The 17,899-nt window shown below is 47.7% G+C and overlaps 1 protein-coding gene across 1 annotated transcript in view; it reads right to left on the bottom strand.

Moving 5' to 3' along the window:
• LOC144596371 (collagen alpha-3(VI) chain-like) overlaps positions 1 to 17,899 on the bottom strand; it is a 168,660-nt gene that overhangs the window by 69,950 nt on the left and 80,811 nt on the right. Inside the window, exons 14-17 of the mRNA XM_078404627.1 lie at positions 11,245 to 11,847; positions 7,767 to 8,369; positions 4,283 to 4,885; positions 161 to 325 (exon numbers count right to left, since the gene is read on the bottom strand). Coding sequence (XP_078260753.1) covers positions 161 to 325; positions 4,283 to 4,885; positions 7,767 to 8,369; positions 11,245 to 11,847 — 1,974 coding nt within the window. The remainder of the gene's footprint in view (positions 1 to 160; positions 326 to 4,282; positions 4,886 to 7,766; positions 8,370 to 11,244; positions 11,848 to 17,899) is intronic.

Below are 17,899 nucleotides of genomic sequence, written 5' to 3'. Positions count from 1 at the left end.
ACCCAGGTATCACGGAATGCTGGAGTAACTCAGCAGGTCAGGCAGCATCTAGGAGAGAAGGAATGGGTGATGTTTCGGATCGTCAGACTGAAGAAGGGTCTCGACCCAAAACGTCACCCATTCCTTCTCTCCAGAGATGCTGCCTGACCCGCTGAGTTACCCGAGCATTTTCTGAGAACAGGGGACTGAGTGCCGGTGCAGCTTATAGCGCGCATCTGTGAAGTCCTTTGCAGAATACTATTCATTTGCTTCTGGAAACCTGGCTCCAGTGTGAATGCGTCTCTCGAGTTGACGTCAAAACCAAACAAAACATCAACGTCGCAACCTGTGGGAGGAGGGGAGGGGAGGGGGGGTGTGATAATATTTTATATTGAGTTAACGGTGACTGAACAGGAGGGGTAGCAAATTAAAATTGCGACTGCACTCCTTACCACAAATGCTTCACATCACATCGTCTGCCCACCACAATCCCTGACACCACGGGCGGCACAGCGGTAGAGTTGCTGCCTTACAGCGAATGCAGCGCCGGAGACCCGGGTTCGATCCTGACTACGGGCGCCGTCTGTATGGAGTTTGTACGTTCTCCCCGTGACCTGCGTGGGTTTTCTCTGAGATCTTCGGTTTTCCTCCCACACTCCAAAGACGTACAGGCATGTAGGTTAAATGGCTTGGTAAAATTTTTTTTTTTAATTGTCCCTAGTGGGCGTAGGATAGTGTTAATGTGCGGGGATCGCTGGGTGGCACGGACTCGGTGGGCCGAAGGGCCTGTTTCCACGCTGTATCTCTAAATCTAAATCTAAAATCTAATAACTGGACAAGTAAGCTGTCCCACCATGGTTCGTTCACATACGTTCCTCAGTTGCATGGGAGTTATGAGAGAGATCGGAACCAGCCACCATAGGAATTGTTCCCCCCCACCGTGATGTCACAAAACCCCCTCCTCCACGTGGAGCGGCCGGGGGTGGGGGCTGGGTGTGGGTCCAGGCTTATTAGTGTTGTCACCTGTACCGAGGTACAGAGCAAAGGTACTAGAGGAGCAAGATAGACCACTCATCCCTAAAAACCGTAGTCTGGCACGGCACCAATTTAGTAGGCAGAAACTTGCAGAAACATTTTAAAAGAAAAATAACAAAAATCTGTGAATTGATAGATGAGGTATATTCTGCATTTTTATGGTGTCATCACACATACTGTTCCCCCAAAACATTGATTAAACTGCGAGAGGCAGAGCGAACGGAGGGTTTTGCCAACTAAAATGGCGGACGACACGCTCCTTTGCGTACTACACCAGTGCACGCGATATTGACGGAGTGGTCCATCTTGCTCCTCTAGTATCTTTGGTACAGAGAAAGGCTTTGTCTTGCATGTTACATCAGATCAGAGTTTAGCTTAATTTAGTTAAGTTTGGTTAAGTATAGTTAAGCTTAGTTAATTAAGTCTAGTTAAATTTAGTTCAGTTTGGTTAAGCTTAGTTAAGCTTGGTTAAGCTTAGTTAAGTCTAGTTAAGTTTAATTACTCTTAGTTAAGCTTAGTTAAGTTTAGTGTCATGAGTAACCGAGGTACAGAGAAAAGCTTAGTCTTGCATGCCACATCAGATAGGTCGATTTTGTTCTACAGTTACAGTTTTACTATTGGAGATTTCTTTTTTGCAGTGAAATCCCTTCCCTAATGAGAAGTTGCAAAATATTTATTTAAACTAAAGATCTGTTATTTTACAATGAGCATCACCACAGAAAAAAAAAGATTAAATAATTGCCAGAAATTATTCAGCAAACTCACCTCAGCGTCATTTCGTAAAATACCAAAGCTGGCCGATCCTAACATATATTTCAGTATCGCTTTTTACTACAATAAATATACAAAAAAACTGGTGTACTGCTTTAAACCTCTAACAATTTATCTTTAAAAAAATAATAATTATTATTATTATTATTATTATTTTATTTTTTTTTAAACTTTTATTTTTTATCATAATTTTATTTATTTATTGATCGCTTTATTTATCTATCTATCTATCTATCTATCTATCTATCTATCTATCTATCTATCTATCTATCTATCTATCTATCTATCTATCTATCTATCTATCTATCTATCTATCTATCTATCTATCTATCTATCTATCTATCTGTCTATCTGTTTATTTGTTTTTATGCTTATGTTTATGTTTACATATTTACTTATTTTCCTTGCATATCTTAAGTTGTATACCCTCTGAATGGTATTGTGGGTGGGGGTGGTGGGTGGGTAGGGGGGATATCTATCAGTACTAATGTGTTCATGCATTGAATTGTCAAAGCTGTATCAATAAAAAATCAGAAATAAACTTTGTTCAAAGAAAACCCACAAATGTTATTCCAGGATAAAACCCTGGAACAGCCCAGTACCATTCTGTATTGTCCAAGGAGATTGCTTTGCATTTTATTAAATTCCTAAGAGCACAGCCCAGTCTACCACTCTAAGAAGCTGTCTGGTGAAATGGAAGGTATTTATTCACAAAATGCTGGAGTAACTCAGCGGGTCAGGCAGCATCTCAGGAGAGAAGGAATGGGTGACGTTTCGGGTCGAGACCCTTCTTCAGACTGATGAAATGTCTGGTGAAATATTGCTACGGTCCCTTTATCGCAAGTATTGGGAGAGCCGAGCATAGTTTTCAAGGTGCAATGCAGTTGTCTTCTTTAATGTTTGCTGTTCCTGTGTTAGCTTTCAGTGATTCCTAGTAAAGTACATTATGGAAATAGTCCCCTCGGCCCTCAATCTGATGCCAAGTTAAATTAATCTCCTCACCCTGCATGTGATCTATATCATTCCATTACCTGCTTACCCACGTGCCCATCTAAAAGCATTTAAAAACATTCATATTGTGTCCGTATTTACAACACACATGGTACCACATTCCAGGCACCCACCATCCTCTGTGTAAAAAACTGGCCCACCACATCTTTATACTAAAACTCGTGTTTGTTTGTTTGTTTGTCCTGAACTACAGCCAAAACGGTACACGACAGCGTGACAATTTTAGGCCCACCTTACTCACCGTCGTCCCTTTGGTGCTAATGGAAGAAATTCATTGAAATCGGTGTTATATTTTTAGAGTTATTCATATTTTAAAGTTTAAATCTATCTTCTAGGGAGGGAGGGGGGAGGGAGAGGGGGAGGATAAAGGGGGTTGAGGGGGATGGAGTGGGGGGGAGGGGAAGGAGGGAGGGAAAAGGGAAGGGGAGGGGAGGGGGGAGGGGAGGGGGGAGGAGGGAGGTGTGTGAACTCAGCCGGGAGACCTGACCACATGGGGGACTTGAACAAACAATAGTTTTATTTTGCATTGTTGATAGTTTGGGAATTGCATCAAAAGCAAGGATCAAAATGAGAATCCAGCATCTGCATTAGTTTAGTTTAGAGATACAGCACAGAAACAGGCCCTTTGGCCCACCGAGTCCGCACCGACCAGCGATCCCCGCACCTTAACACCATCCTACACCCACTAGGGACAACTTACACTTATACCAAGCCAATTAACCTACAAACCTGTCGGTCTTTGGAGTGCGGGAGGAAACCAAAGATCTCGGAGAAAACCCAAGCGGTCACGGGGAGAATGTACTGTACATACTCCGTACAGACAGTACCCTTAGTCGGGATGGAACCCGGGTCTCCGGCGCTGCAAGCGCTGTAAGGCAGCAACTCTACCGCTGCGCCACCGTGACCGCCCCCAGCGCAGTGCTAGAACATCTGGTGCTTGCATGGGATGCTAAATGGAGACTGCATTTTAATTTTCACCCTTCCCCCAGTTAGTAACGATACTTGACTCAGAGAACTAAACAAAAGCGCTCATTAGCTCACGCTCAGAGCATGTGTTTATCAAACTGATCTCCCGGTGGCCAAGCACTTCAACTCCCCCTCCCACTCCCAGTCTGACCTTTCTGTCATGGGCCTCCTCCAGTGCCATAGTGAGGCCCAATGGAAATTGGAGGAACAGCACCTCATATTTCGCTTGGGCAGTTTGCAGCCCAGTGGTATGAACATCGACTTCTCCAACTTTAGATAGTTCCTCTGTCCCTCTGTTCCCCTCCTCCTTCCCAGATCTCCCTCTATCTTCCTATATCCTTCCTTTGTCCCGCCCCCCTGACATCAGTCTGAAGAAGGGTCTCGACCCGAAACGTCACCCATTCCTTCTCTCCCGAGATGCTGCCTGACCTGCTGAGTTACCCCAGCATTTTGTGAATAAATACCTCAGAGCATGTGATCAGTTTATATTTTGCGGGTAAGTGAATAATTTGTTAATTACCATCAGTTGATGGTGGGCAGAGTTCACCGTCACTAGCAATGATATCGGTCGTGGCTAACAGGACTCGCTCGATCAGCTCAGAGAGTATGTCCATGTCTGCCACTCTGAAGACCACGGCTGGCTCACTCGCGATTTTGTTCATTTCATCGACATCCGCATCCTGCACACCGATGGTGATAATCTTGAATCCTGCATTCTTCAGCTCCGTCGCAGCGGCGATCGCATCGTCGTTGGATTTGCCGCCAATTATTAGGAATGCAATTTGTGGGACGCGTTGATCACTCCTGCTCCCCGCCGACTTGATAAACTGATTGTTCTTCACAAAGCGCAAGGCGGCTCCCACATTTAATGTCGTGTCCCCCTTGTACACTATATTCTCAATGGCCTTGAGGACATCTTCCCTGTTTCGGTACGAATTGAGGAAGAATTCGTTGGTGGCGTCAGAATTGTACTGGACTACTCCCACCTGGAGAGACTCGTCATCGATAAAGATAGCGTCAACTAGGTTGGAAACAAACCCAGTGATATGGGGGAAGTTTTGCCTTCCGACGTTGATGGACCCATCCAGAATGAATACAATGTCGGCTTTACTCTGTGGCAAAACTTGAAAAGCAAATGGCGGAGAATTAAATTAGAAAAAAAAACATCAATCTTTATCAATATGCATAATAGAATTTCAAACCATAAGGACTTAGTTGCTGTTTTACCTCCTTCCCTTCCCGTACGGTGTCACCTATTATCTGCGCACGTTGTGTTATGGTGCTGGGGATGTTGGGCATCTGATGATTGAGGGGGGATCTTATAGAAACTTACAAAATTCTTAAGGGGTTGGACAGGCTAGATGCAGGAAGATTGCTCCCGATGTTGGGGAAGTCCAGAACAAGGGGTCACAGTTTAAGGATAAGGGGGAAGTCTTTTAGGACCGAGATGAGAACGTTTTTTTTCCACACAGAGAGTGGCGAGTCTGTGGAATTCTCTGCCACAGAAGGTAGTTGAGGCCAGTTCATTTGCTATATTTAAGAGGGAGTTGGATGTGGCCCTTGTGGCTAAAGGGATCAGGGGGTATGGAGAGAAGGCAGGTACAGGATACTGAGTTGGATGATCAGCCATGATCATATTGAATGGTGGTGCAGGCTCGAAGGGCCGAATGGCCTCCTCCTGCACCTATTTTCTATGTTTCTATGATGCACGAGGTCCTCTTTACCATCATGCATAAATGCCCATCTCTTCATTCACGCGGGAGCCTGGATTGCGTGAATGCGCGGGGGCCTCACTAAAACATACTGAAAGGCTTGGACAGAGTGGATGTGGAGAGGATGTTTCCACTGGTGGGAGAGTCTAGGACCAGAGGGCACAGCCTCAGAATTAAAGGATGTTTTTTTAGGAAGGAGATGAGGAGAAACTTCTTTAGTCGGGGGGCAGTGAATCTGTGGAATTCTTTGCCACTGAAGGCTGTGGAGGCCAAGTCAGTGGATATTTTTAAGGCAGAGATGGATAGATTCTTGATTAGTACGGGTGTCGGGGTTGTTGGGGAGAAGGCAGGAGAATGGGGTTAGGAGGGAGAGAAAGATCAGCCATGACTGAATGGCGGAGTAGACTTGAATGGCCGAATTCTGCTCTGTTCCTTATCACCTTGCGACCTTATGCTGCTGTGAGCAGCCGCTTCATGAAGTACCACTGCAAAGTGGGCTCCATGCTCCATGATTCTGTTGCCGGCGCATTCCCTTCCGGAGTTACCGGACGGTAAGTAAGCAAAACCACGATGGACCATTTCACGCTTCCCAAGTTTAGACTTCAAACACCAGCTGCTGTGGCTCTTGGCTGACAGGCAGTCATCTCACCATGAATGATGCATAAAAGCAACGAACATTAACCCTTCCAACCGGCCCATTTTCCGAGAAATAGTTTCGCCCACTATTTATCATGGTTCAACTTGTTCTTTTTGAATGCTCCTACCTTACAACTCTGTCAAGTTAAGTGCATCGGTTATTTCAAAGGCTAAGAAACATAGAAACATAGAAAATAGGTGCAGGAGTAGGCCATTCGGCCCTTCGAGCCTGCACCCACATTCCAGGCACCCACCATCCTCTGTGTAAAAAACTGGCCCACCACATCTTTATACTAAAACTCGTGTTTGTTTGTTTGTTTGTCCTGAACTACAGCCAAAACGGTACACGACAGCGTGACAATTTTAGGCCCACCTTACTCACCGTCGTCCCTTTGGTGCTAATGGAAGAAATTCATTGAAATCGGTGTTATATTTTTAGAGTTATTCATATTTTAAAGTTTAAATCTATCTCCTAGGGAGGGAGGGGGGAGGGAGAGGGGGAGGATAAAGGGGGTTGAGGGGGATGGAGTGGGGGGGAGGGGAAGGAGGGAGGGAAAAGGGAAGGGGAGGGGAGGGGGGGAGGGGAGGGGGGAGGAGGGAGGGGGGAGGAGGGAGGGGGGAGGAGGGAGGTGTGTGAACTCAGCCGGGAGACCTGACCACATGGGGGACTTGAACAAACAATAGTTTTATTTTGCATTGTTGATAGTTTGGGAATTGCATCAAAAGCAAGGATCAAAATGAGAATCCAGCATCTGCATTAGTTTAGTTTAGAGATACAGCACAGAAACAGGCCCTTTGGCCCACCGAGTCCGCACCGACCAGCGATCCCCGCACCTTAACACCATCCTACACCCACTAGGGACAACTTACACTTATACCAAGCCAATTAACCTACAAACCTGTCGGTCTTTGGAGTGCGGGAGGAAACCAAAGATCTCGGAGAAAACCCAAGCGGTCACGGGGAGAATGTACTGTACAAACTCCGTACAGACAGCACCCGTAGTCGGGATGGAACCCGGGTCTCCGGCGCTGCAAGCGCTGTAAGGCAGCAACTCTACCGCTGCGCCACCGTGACCGCCCCCAGCGCACTGCTAGAACATCTGGTGCTTGCATGGGATGCTAAATGGAGACTGCATTTTAATTTTCACCCTTCCCCCAGTTAGTAACGATACTTGACTCAGAGAACTAAACAAAAGCGCTCATTAGCTCACGCTCAGAGCATGTGTTTATCAAACTGATCTCCCGGTGGCCAAGCACTTCAACTCCCCCTCCCACTCCCAGTCTGACCTTTCTGTCATGGGCCTCCTCCAGTGCCATAGTGAGGCCCAATGGAAATTGGAGGAACAGCACCTCATATTTCGCTTGGGCAGTTTGCAGCCCAGTGGTATGAACATCGACTTCTCCAACTTTAGATAGTTCCTCTGTCCCTCTCTTCCCCTCCTCCTTCCCAGATCTCCCTCTATCTTCCTATATCCTTCCTTTGTCCCGCCCCCCTGACATCAGTCTGAAGAAGGGTCTCGACCCGAAACGTCACCCATTCCTTCTCTCCCGAGATGCTGCCTGACCTGCTGAGTTACCCCAGCATTTTGTGAATAAATACCTCAGAGCATGTGATCAGTTTATATTTTGCGGGTAAGTGAATAATTTGTTAATTACCATCAGTTGATGGTGGGCAGAGTTCACCGTCACTAGCAATGATATCGGTCGTGGCTAACAGGACTCGCTCGATCAGCTCAGAGAGTATGTCCATGTCTGCCACTCTGAAGACCACGGCTGGCTCACTCGCGATTTTGTTCATTTCATCGACATCCGCATCCTGCACACCGATGGTGATAATCTTGAATCCTGCATTCTTCAGCTCCGTCGCAGCGGCGATCGCATCGTCGTTGGATTTGCCGCCAATTATTAGGAATGCAATTTGTGGGACGCGTTGATCACTCCTGCTCCCCGCCGACTTGATAAACTGATTGTTCTTCACAAAGCGCAAGGCGGCTCCCACATTTAATGTCGTGTCCCCCTTGTACACTATATTCTCAATGGCCTTGAGGACATCTTCCCTGTTTCGGTACGAATTGAGGAAGAATTCGTTGGTGGCGTCAGAATTGTACTGGACTACTCCCACCTGGAGAGACTCGTCATCGATAAAGATAGCGTCAACTAGGTTGGAAACAAACCCAGTGATATGGGGGAAGTTTTGCCTTCCGACGTTGATGGACCCATCCAGAATGAATACAATGTCGGCTTTACTCTGTGGCAAAACTTGAAAAGCAAATGGCGGAGAATTAAATTAGAAAAAAAAACATCAATCTTTATCAATATGCATAATAGAATTTCAAACCATAAGGACTTAGTTGCTGTTTTACCTCCTTCCCTTCCCGTACGGTGTCACCTATTATCTGCGCACGTTGTGTTATGGTGCTGGGGATGTTGGGCATCTGATGATTGAGGGGGGATCTTATAGAAACTTACAAAATTCTTAAGGGGTTGGACAGGCTAGATGCAGGAAGATTGCTCCCGATGTTGGGGAAGTCCAGAACAAGGGGTCACAGTTTAAGGATAAGGGGGAAGTCTTTTAGGACCGAGATGAGAACGTTTTTTTTCCACACAGAGAGTGGCGAGTCTGTGGAATTCTCTGCCACAGAAGGTAGTTGAGGCCAGTTCATTTGCTATATTTAAGAGGGAGTTGGATGTGGCCCTTGTGGCTAAAGGGATCAGGGGGTATGGAGAGAAGGCAGGTACAGGATACTGAGTTGGATGATCAGCCATGATCATATTGAATGGTGGTGCAGGCTCGAAGGGCCGAATGGCCTCCTCCTGCACCTATTTTCTATGTTTCTATGATGCACGAGGTCCTCTTTACCATCATGCATAAATGCCCATCTCTTCATTCACGCGGGAGCCTGGATTGCGTGAATGCGCGGGGGCCTCACTAAAACATACTGAAAGGCTTGGACAGAGTGGATGTGGAGAGGATGTTTCCACTGGTGGGAGAGTCTAGGACCAGAGGGCACAGCCTCAGAATTAAAGGATGTTTTTTTAGGAAGGAGATGAGGAGAAACTTCTTTAGTCGGGGGGCAGTGAATCTGTGGAATTCTTTGCCACTGAAGGCTGTGGAGGCCAAGTCAGTGGATATTTTTAAGGCAGAGATGGATAGATTCTTGATTAGTACGGGTGTCGGGGTTGTTGGGGAGAAGGCAGGAGAATGGGGTTAGGAGGGAGAGAAAGATCAGCCATGACTGAATGGCGGAGTAGACTTGAATGGCCGAATTCTGCTCTGTTCCTTATCACCTTGCGACCTTATGCTGCTGTGAGCAGCCGCTTCATGAAGTACCACTGCAAAGTGGGCTCCATGCTCCATGGTTCTGTTGCCGGCGCATTCCCTTCCGGAGTTACCGGACGGTAAGTAAGCAAAACCACGATGGACCATTTCACGCTTCCCAAGTTTAGACTTCAAACACCAGCTGCTGTGGCTCTTGGCTGACAGGCAGTCATCTCACCATGAATGATGCATAAAAGCAACGAACATTAACCCTTCCAACCGGCCCATTTTCCGAGAAATAGTTTCGCCCACTATTTATCATGGTTCAACTTGTTCTTTTTGAATGCTCCTACCTTACAACTCTGTCAAGTTAAGTGCATCGGTTATTTCAAAGGCTTAGAAACATAGAAACATAGAAAATAGGTGCAGGAGTAGGCCATTCGGCCCTTCGAGCCTGCACCCACATTCCAGGCACCCACCATCCTCTGTGTAAAAAACTGGCCCACCACATCTTTATACTAAAACTCGTGTTTGTTTGTTTGTTTGTCCTGAACTACAGCCAAAACGGTACACGACAGCGTGACAATTTTAGGCCCACCTTACTCACCGTCGTCCCTTTGGTGCTAATGGAAGAAATTCATTGAAATCGGTGTTATATTTTTAGTGTTATTCATATTTTAAAGTTTAAATCTATCTTCTAGGGAGGGAGGGGGGAGGGAGAGGGGGAGGATAAAGGGGGTTGAGGGGGATGGAGTGGGGGGGAGGGGAAGGAGGGAGGGAAAAGGGAAGGGGAGGGGAGGGGGGGAGGGGAGGGGGGGAGGGGGGAGGAGGGAGGGGGGAGGAGGGAGGTGTGTGAACTCAGCCGGGAGACCTGACCACATGGGGGACTTGAACAAACAATAGTTTTATTTTGCATTGTTGATAGTTTGGGAATTGCATCAAAAGCAAGGATCAAAATGAGAATCCAGCATCTGCATTAGTTTAGTTTAGAGATACAGCACAGAAACAGGCCCTTTGGCCCACCGAGTCCGCACCGACCAGCGATCCCCGCACCTTAACACCATCCTACACCCACTAGGGACAACTTACACTTATACCAAGCCAATTAACCTACAAACCTGTCGGTCTTTGGAGTGCGGGAGGAAACCAAAGATCTCGGAGAAAACCCAAGCGGTCACGGGGAGAATGTAGTGTACAAACTCCGTACAGACAGCATCCGTAGTCGGGATGGAACCCGGGTCTCCGGCGCTGCAAGCGCTGTAAGGCAGCAACTCTACCGCTGCGCCACCGTGACCGCCCCCAGCGCACTGCTAGAACATCTGGTGCTTGCATGGGATGCTAAATGGAGACTGCATTTTAATTTTCACCCTTCCCCCAGTTAGTAACGATACTTGACTCAGAGAACTAAACAAAAGCGCTCATTAGCTCACGCTCAGAGCATGTGTTTATCAAACTGATCTCCCGGTGGCCAAGCACTTCAACTCCCCCTCCCACTCCCAGTCTGACCTTTCTGTCATGGGCCTCCTCCAGTGCCATAGTGAGGCCCAATGTAAATTGGAGGAACAGCACCTCATATTTCGCTTGGGCAGTTTGCAGCCCAGTGGTATGAACATCGACTTCTCCAACTTTAGATAGTTCCTCTGTCCCTCTCTTCCCCTCCTCCTTCCCAGATCTCCCTCTATCTTCCTATATCCTTCCTTTGTCCCGCCCCCCTGACATCAGTCTGAAGAAGGGTCTCGACCCGAAACGTCACCCATTCCTTCTCTCCCGAGATGCTGCCTGACCTGCTGAGTTACCCCAGCATTTTGTGAATAAATACCTCAGAGCATGTGATCAGTTTATATTTTGCGGGTAAGTGAATAATTTGTTAATTACCATCAGTTGATGGTGGGCAGAGTTCACCGTCACTAGCAATGATATCGGTCGTGGCTAACAGGACTCGCTCGATCAGCTCAGAGAGTGTGTCCATGTCTGCCACTCTGAAGACCACGGCTGGCTCACTCGCGATTTTGTTCATTTCATCGACATCCGCATCCTGCACACCGATGGTGATAATCTTGAATCCTGCATTCTTCAGCTCCGTCGCAGCGGCGATCGCATCGTCGTTGGATTTGCCGCCAATTATTAGGAATGCAATTTGTGGGACGCGTTGATCACTCCTGCTCCCCGCCGACTTGATAAACTGATTGTTCTTCACAAAGCGCAAGGCGGCTCCCACATTTAATGTCGTGTCCCCCTTGTACACTATATTCTCAATGGCCTTGAGGACATCTTCCCTGTTTCGGTACGAATTGAGGAAGAATTCGTTGGTGGCGTCAGAATTGTACTGGACTACTCCCACCTGGAGAGACTCGTCATCGATAAAGATAGCGTCAACTAGGTTGGAAACAAACCCAGTGATATGGGGGAAGTTTTGCCTTCCGACGTTGATGGACCCATCCAGAATGAATACAATGTCGGCTTTACTCTGTGGCAAAACTTGAAAAGCAAATGGAGGAGAATTAAATTAGAAAAAAAAACATCAATCTTTATCAATATGCATAATAGAATTTCAAACCATAAGGACTTAGTTGCTGTTTTACCTCCTTCCCTTCCCGTACGGTGTCACCTATTATCTGCGCACGTTGTGTTATGGTGCTGGGGATGTTGGGCATCTGATGATTGAGGGGGGATCTTATAGAAACTTACAAAATTCTTAAGGGGTTGGACAGGCTAGATGCAGGAAGATTGCTCCCGATGTTGGGGAAGTCCAGAATAAGGGGTCACAGTTTAAGGATAAGGGGGAAGTCTTTTAGGACCGAGATGAGAACGTTTTTTTTCCACACAGAGAGTGGCGAGTCTGTGGAATTCTCTGCCACAGAAGGTAGTTGAGGCCAGTTCATTTGCTATATTTAAGAGGGAGTTGGATGTGGCCCTTGTGGCTAAAGGGATCAGGGGGTATGGAGAGAAGGCAGGTACAGGATACTGAGTTGGATGATCAGCCATGATCATATTGAATGGTGGTGCAGGCTCGAAGGGCCGAATGGCCTCCTCCTGCACCTATTTTCTATGTTTCTATGATGCACGAGGTCCTCTTTACCATCATGCATAAATGCCCATCTCTTCATTCACGCGGGAGCCTGGATTGCGTGAATGCGCGGGGGCCTCACTGAAACATACTGAAAGGCTTGGACAGAGTGGATGTGGAGAGGATGTTTCCACTGGTGGGAGAGTGTAGGACCAGAGGGCACAGCCTCAGAATTAAAGGATGTTTTTTTAGGAAGGAGATGAGGAGAAACTTCTTTAGTCGGGGGGCAGTGAATCTGTGGAATTCTTTGCCACTGAAGGCTGTGGAGGCCAAGTCAGTGGATATTTTTAAGGCAGAGATGGATAGATTCTTGATTAGTACGGGTGTCGGGGTTGTTGGGGAGAAGGCAGGAGAATGGGGTTAGGAGGGAGAGAAAGATCAGCCATGACTGAATGGCGGAGTAGACTTGAATGGCCGAATTCTGCTCTGTTCCTTATCACCTTGCGACCTTATGCTGCTGTGAGCAGCCGCTTCATGAAGTACCACTGCAAAGTGGGCTCCATGCTCCATGATTCTGTTGCCGGCGCATTCCCTTCCGGAGTTACCGGACGGTAAGTAAGCAAAACCACGATGGACCATTTCACGCTTCCCAAGTTTAGACTTCAAACACCAGCTGCTGTGGCTCTTGGCTGACAGGCAGTCATTTCACCATGAATGATGCATAAAAGCAACGAACATTAACCCTTCCAACCGGCCCATTTTCCGAGAAATAGTTTCGCCCACTATTTATCATGGTTCAACTTGTTCTTTTTGAATGCTCCTACCTTACAACTCTGTCAAGTTAAGTGCATCGGTTATTTCAAAGGCTTAGAAACATAGAAACATAGAAAATAGGTGCAGGAGTAGGCCATTCGGCCCTTCGAGCCTGCACCCACATTCCAGGCACCCACCATCCTCTGTGTAAAAAACTGGCCCACCAAATCTTTATACTAAAACTCGTGTTTGTTTGTTTGTTTGTCCTGAACTACAGCCAAAACGGTACACGACAGCGTGACAATTTTAGGCCCACCTTACTCACCGTCGTCCCTTTGGTGCTAATGGAAGAAACTCATTGAAATCGGTGTTATATTTTTAGTGTTATTCATATTTTAAAGTTTAAATCTATCTTCTAGGGAGGGAGGGGGGAGGGAGAGGGGGAGGATAAAGGGGGTTGAGGGGGATGGAGTGGGGGGGAGGGGAAGGAGGGAGGGAAAAGGGAAGGGGAGGGGAGGGGGGGAGGGGAGGGGGGGGAGGGGGAGGAGGGAGGGGGGAGGAGGGAGGGGGGAGGAGGGAGGGGGGAGGAGGGAGGTGTGTGAACTCAGCCGGGAGACCTGACCACATGGGGGACTTGAACAAGCAATAGTTTTATTTTGCATTGTTGATAGTTTGGGAATTGCATCAAAAGCAAGGATCAAAATGAGAATCCAGCATCTGCATTAGTTTAGTTTAGAGATACAGCACAGAAACAGGCCCTTTGGCCCACCGAGTCCGCACCGACCAGCGATCCCCGCACCTTAACACCATCCTACACCCACTAGGGACAACTTACACTTATACCAAGCCAATTAACCTACAAACCTGTCGGTCTTTGGAGTGCGGGAGGAAACCAAAGATCTCGGAGAAAACCCAAGCGGTCACGGGGAGAATGTACTGTACAAACTCCGTACAGACAGCACCCGTAGTCGGGATGGAACCCGGGTCTCCGGCGCTGCAAGCGCTGTAAGGCAGCAACTCTACCGCTGCGCCACCGTGACCACCCCCAGCGCAGTGCTAGAACATCTGGTGCTTGCATGGGATGCTAAATGGAGACTGCATTTTAATTTTCACCCTTCCCCCAGTTAGTAACGATACTTGACTCAGAGAACTAAACAAAAGCGCTCATTAGCTCACGCTCAGAGCATGTGTTTATCAAACTGATCTCCCGGTGGCCAAGCACTTCAACTCCCCCTCCCACTCCCAGTCTGACCTTTCTGTCATGGGCCTCCTCCAGTGCCATAGTGAGGCCCAATGGAAATTGGAGGAACAGCACCTCATATTTCGCTTGGGCAGTTTGCAGCCCAGTGGTATGAACATCGACTTCTCCAACTTTAGATAGTTCCTCTGTCCCTCTCTTCCCCTCCTCCTTCCCAGATCTCCCTCTATCTTCCTATATCCTTCCTTTGTCCCGCCCCCCTGACATCAGTCTGAAGAAGGGTCTCGACCCGAAACGTCACCCATTCCTTCTCTCCCGAGATGCTGCCTGACCTGCTGAGTTACCCCAGCATTTTGTGAATAAATACCTCAGAGCATGTGATCAGTTTATATTTTGCGGGTAAGTGAATAATTTGTTAATTACCATCAGTTGATGGTGGGCAGAGTTCACCGTCACTAGCAATGATATCGGTCGTGGCTAACAGGACTCGCTCGATCAGCTCAGAGAGTGTGTCCATGTCTGCCACTCTGAAGACCACGGCTGGCTCACTCGCGATTTTGTTCATTTCATCGACATCCGCATCCTGCACACCGATGGTGATAATCTTGAATCCTGCATTCTTCAGCTCCGTCGCAGCGGCGATCGCATCGTCGTTGGATTTGCCGCCAATTATTAGGAATGCAATTTGTGGGACGCGTTGATCACTCCTGCTCCCCGCCGACTTGATAAACTGATTGTTCTTCACAAAGCGCAAGGCGGCTCCCACATTTAATGTCGTGTCCCCCTTGTACACTATATTCTCAATGGCCTTGAGGACATCTTCCCTGTTTCGGTACGAATTGAGGAAGAATTCGTTGGTGGCGTCAGAATTGTACTGGACTACTCCCACCTGGAGAGACTCGTCATCGATAAAGATAGCGTCAACTAGGTTGGAAACAAACCCAGTGATATGGGGGAAGTTTTGCCTTCCGACGTTCATGGACCCATCCAGAATGAATACAATGTCGGCTTTACTCTGTGGCAAAACTTGAAAAGCAAATGGAGGAGAATTAAATTAGAAAAAAAAACATCAATCTTTATCAATATGCATAATAGAATTTCAAACCATAAGGACTTAGTTGCTGTTTTACCTCCTTCCCTTCCCGTACGGTGTCACCTATTATCTGCGCACGTTGTGTTATGGTGCTGGGGATGTTGGGCATCTGATGATTGAGGGGGGATCTTATAGAAACTTACAAAATTCTTAAGGGGTTGGACAGGCTAGATGCAGGAAGATTGCTCCCGATGTTGGGGAAGTCCAGAACAAGGGGTCACAGTTTAAGGATAAGGGGGAAGTCTTTTAGGACCGAGATGAGAACGTTTTTTTTCCACACAGAGAGTGGCGAGTCTGTGGAATTCTCTGCCACAGAAGGTAGATGAGGCCAGTTCATTTGCTATATTTAAGAGGGAGTTGGATGTGGCCCTTGTGGCTAAAGGGATCAGGGGGTATGGAGAGAAGGCAGGTACAGGATACTGAGTTGGATGATCAGCCATGATCATATTGAATGGTGGTGCAGGCTCGAAGGGCCGAATGGCCTCCTCCTGCACCTATTTTCTATGTTTCTATGATGCACGAGGTCCTCTTTACCATCATGCATAAATGCCCATCTCTTCATTCACGCGGGAGCCTGGATTGCGTGAATGCGCGGGGGCCTCACTGAAACATACTGAAAGGCTTGGACAGAGTGGATGTGGAGAGGATGTTTCCACTGGTGGGAGAGTCTAGGACCAGAGGGCACAGCCTCAGAATTAAAGGATGTTTTTTTAGGAAGGAGATGAGGAGAAACTTCTTTAGTCGGGGGGCAGTGAATCTGTGGAATTCTTTGCCACTGAAGGCTGTGGAGGCCAAGTCAGTGGATATTTTTAAGGCAGAGATGGATAGATTCTTGATTAGTACGGGTGTCGGGGTTGTTGGGGAGAAGGCAGGAGAATGGGGTTAGGAGGGAGAGAAAGATCAGCCATGACTGAATGGCGGAGTAGACTTGAATGGCCGAATTCTGCTCTGTTCCTTATCACCTTGCGACCTTATGCTGCTGCGAGCAGCCGCTTCATGAAGTACCACTGCAAAGTGGGCTCCATGCTCCATGATTCTGTTGCCGGCGCATTCCCTTCCGGAGTTACCGGACGGTAAGTAAGCAAAACCACGATGGACCATTTCACGCTTCCCAAGTTTAGACTTCAAACACCAGCTGCTGTGGCTCTTGGCTGACAGGCAGTCATCTCACCATGAATGATGCATAAAAGCAACGAACATTAACCCTTCCAACCGGCCCATTTTCCGAGAAATAGTTTCGCCCACTATTTATCATGGTTCAACTTGTTCTTTTTGAATGCTCCTACCTTACAACTCTGTCAAGTTAAGTGCATCGGTTATTTCAAAGGCTTAGAAACATAGAAACATAGAAAATAGGTGCAGGAGTAGGCCATTCGGCCCTTCGAGCCTGCACCCACATTCCAGGCACCCACCATCCTCTGTGTAAAAAACTGGCCCACCACATCTTTATACTAAAACTCGTGTTTGTTTGTTTGTTTGTCCTGAACTACAGCCAAAACGGTACACGACAGCGTGACAATTTTAGGCCCACCTTACTCACCGTCGTCCCTTTGGTGCTAATGGAAGAAATTCATTGAAATCGGTGTTATATTTTTAGAGTTATTCATATTTTAAAGTTTAAATCTATCTTCTAGGGAGGGAGGGGGGAGGGAGAGGGGGAGGATAAAGGGGGTTGAGGGGGATGGAGTGGGGGGGAGGGGAAGGAGGGAGGGAAAAGGGAAGGGGAGGGGAGGGGGGGAGGGGAGGGGGGAGGAGGGAGGGGGGAGGAGGGAGGGGGGAGGAGGGAGGGGGGAGGAGGGAGGTGTGTGAACTCAGCCGGGAGACCTGACCACATGGGGGACTTGAACAAACAATAGTTTTATTTTGCATTGTTGATAGTTTGGGAATTGCATCTAAAGCAAGGATCAAAATGAGAATCCAGCATCTGCATTAGTTTAGTTTAGAGATACAGCACAGAAACAGGCCCTTTGGCCCACCGAGTCCGCACCGACCAGCGATCCCCGCACCTTAACACCATCCTACACCCACTAGGGACAACTTACACTTATACCAAGCCAATTAACCTACAAACCTGTCGGTCTTTGGAGTGCGGGAGGAAACCAAAGATCTCGGAGAAAACCCAAGCGGTCACGGGGAGAATGTACTGTACAAACTCCGTACAGACAGCACCCGTAGTCGGGATGGAACCCGGGTCTCCGGCGCTGCAAGCGCTGTAAGGCAGCAACTCTACCGCTGCGCCACCGTGACCACCCCCAGCGCAGTGCTAGAACATCTGGTGCTTGCATGGGATGCTAAATGGAGACTGCATTTTAATTTTCACCCTTCCCCCAGTTAGTAACGATACTTGACTCAGAGAACTAAACAAAAGCGCTCATTAGCTCACGCTCAGAGCATGTGTTTATCAAACTGATCTCCCGGTGGCCAAGCACTTCAACTCCCCCTCCCACTCCCAGTCTGACCTTTCTGTCATGGGCCTCCT

This window comes from Rhinoraja longicauda, chromosome 8 (genome assembly GCF_053455715.1).
Source record: "Rhinoraja longicauda isolate Sanriku21f chromosome 8, sRhiLon1.1, whole genome shotgun sequence".
NCBI lineage: Eukaryota > Metazoa > Chordata > Chondrichthyes > Rajiformes > Arhynchobatidae > Rhinoraja > Rhinoraja longicauda.
Note: the sequence above shows the minus strand (reverse complement) of the source record. Positions and strands in the feature narration are given on the sequence as shown.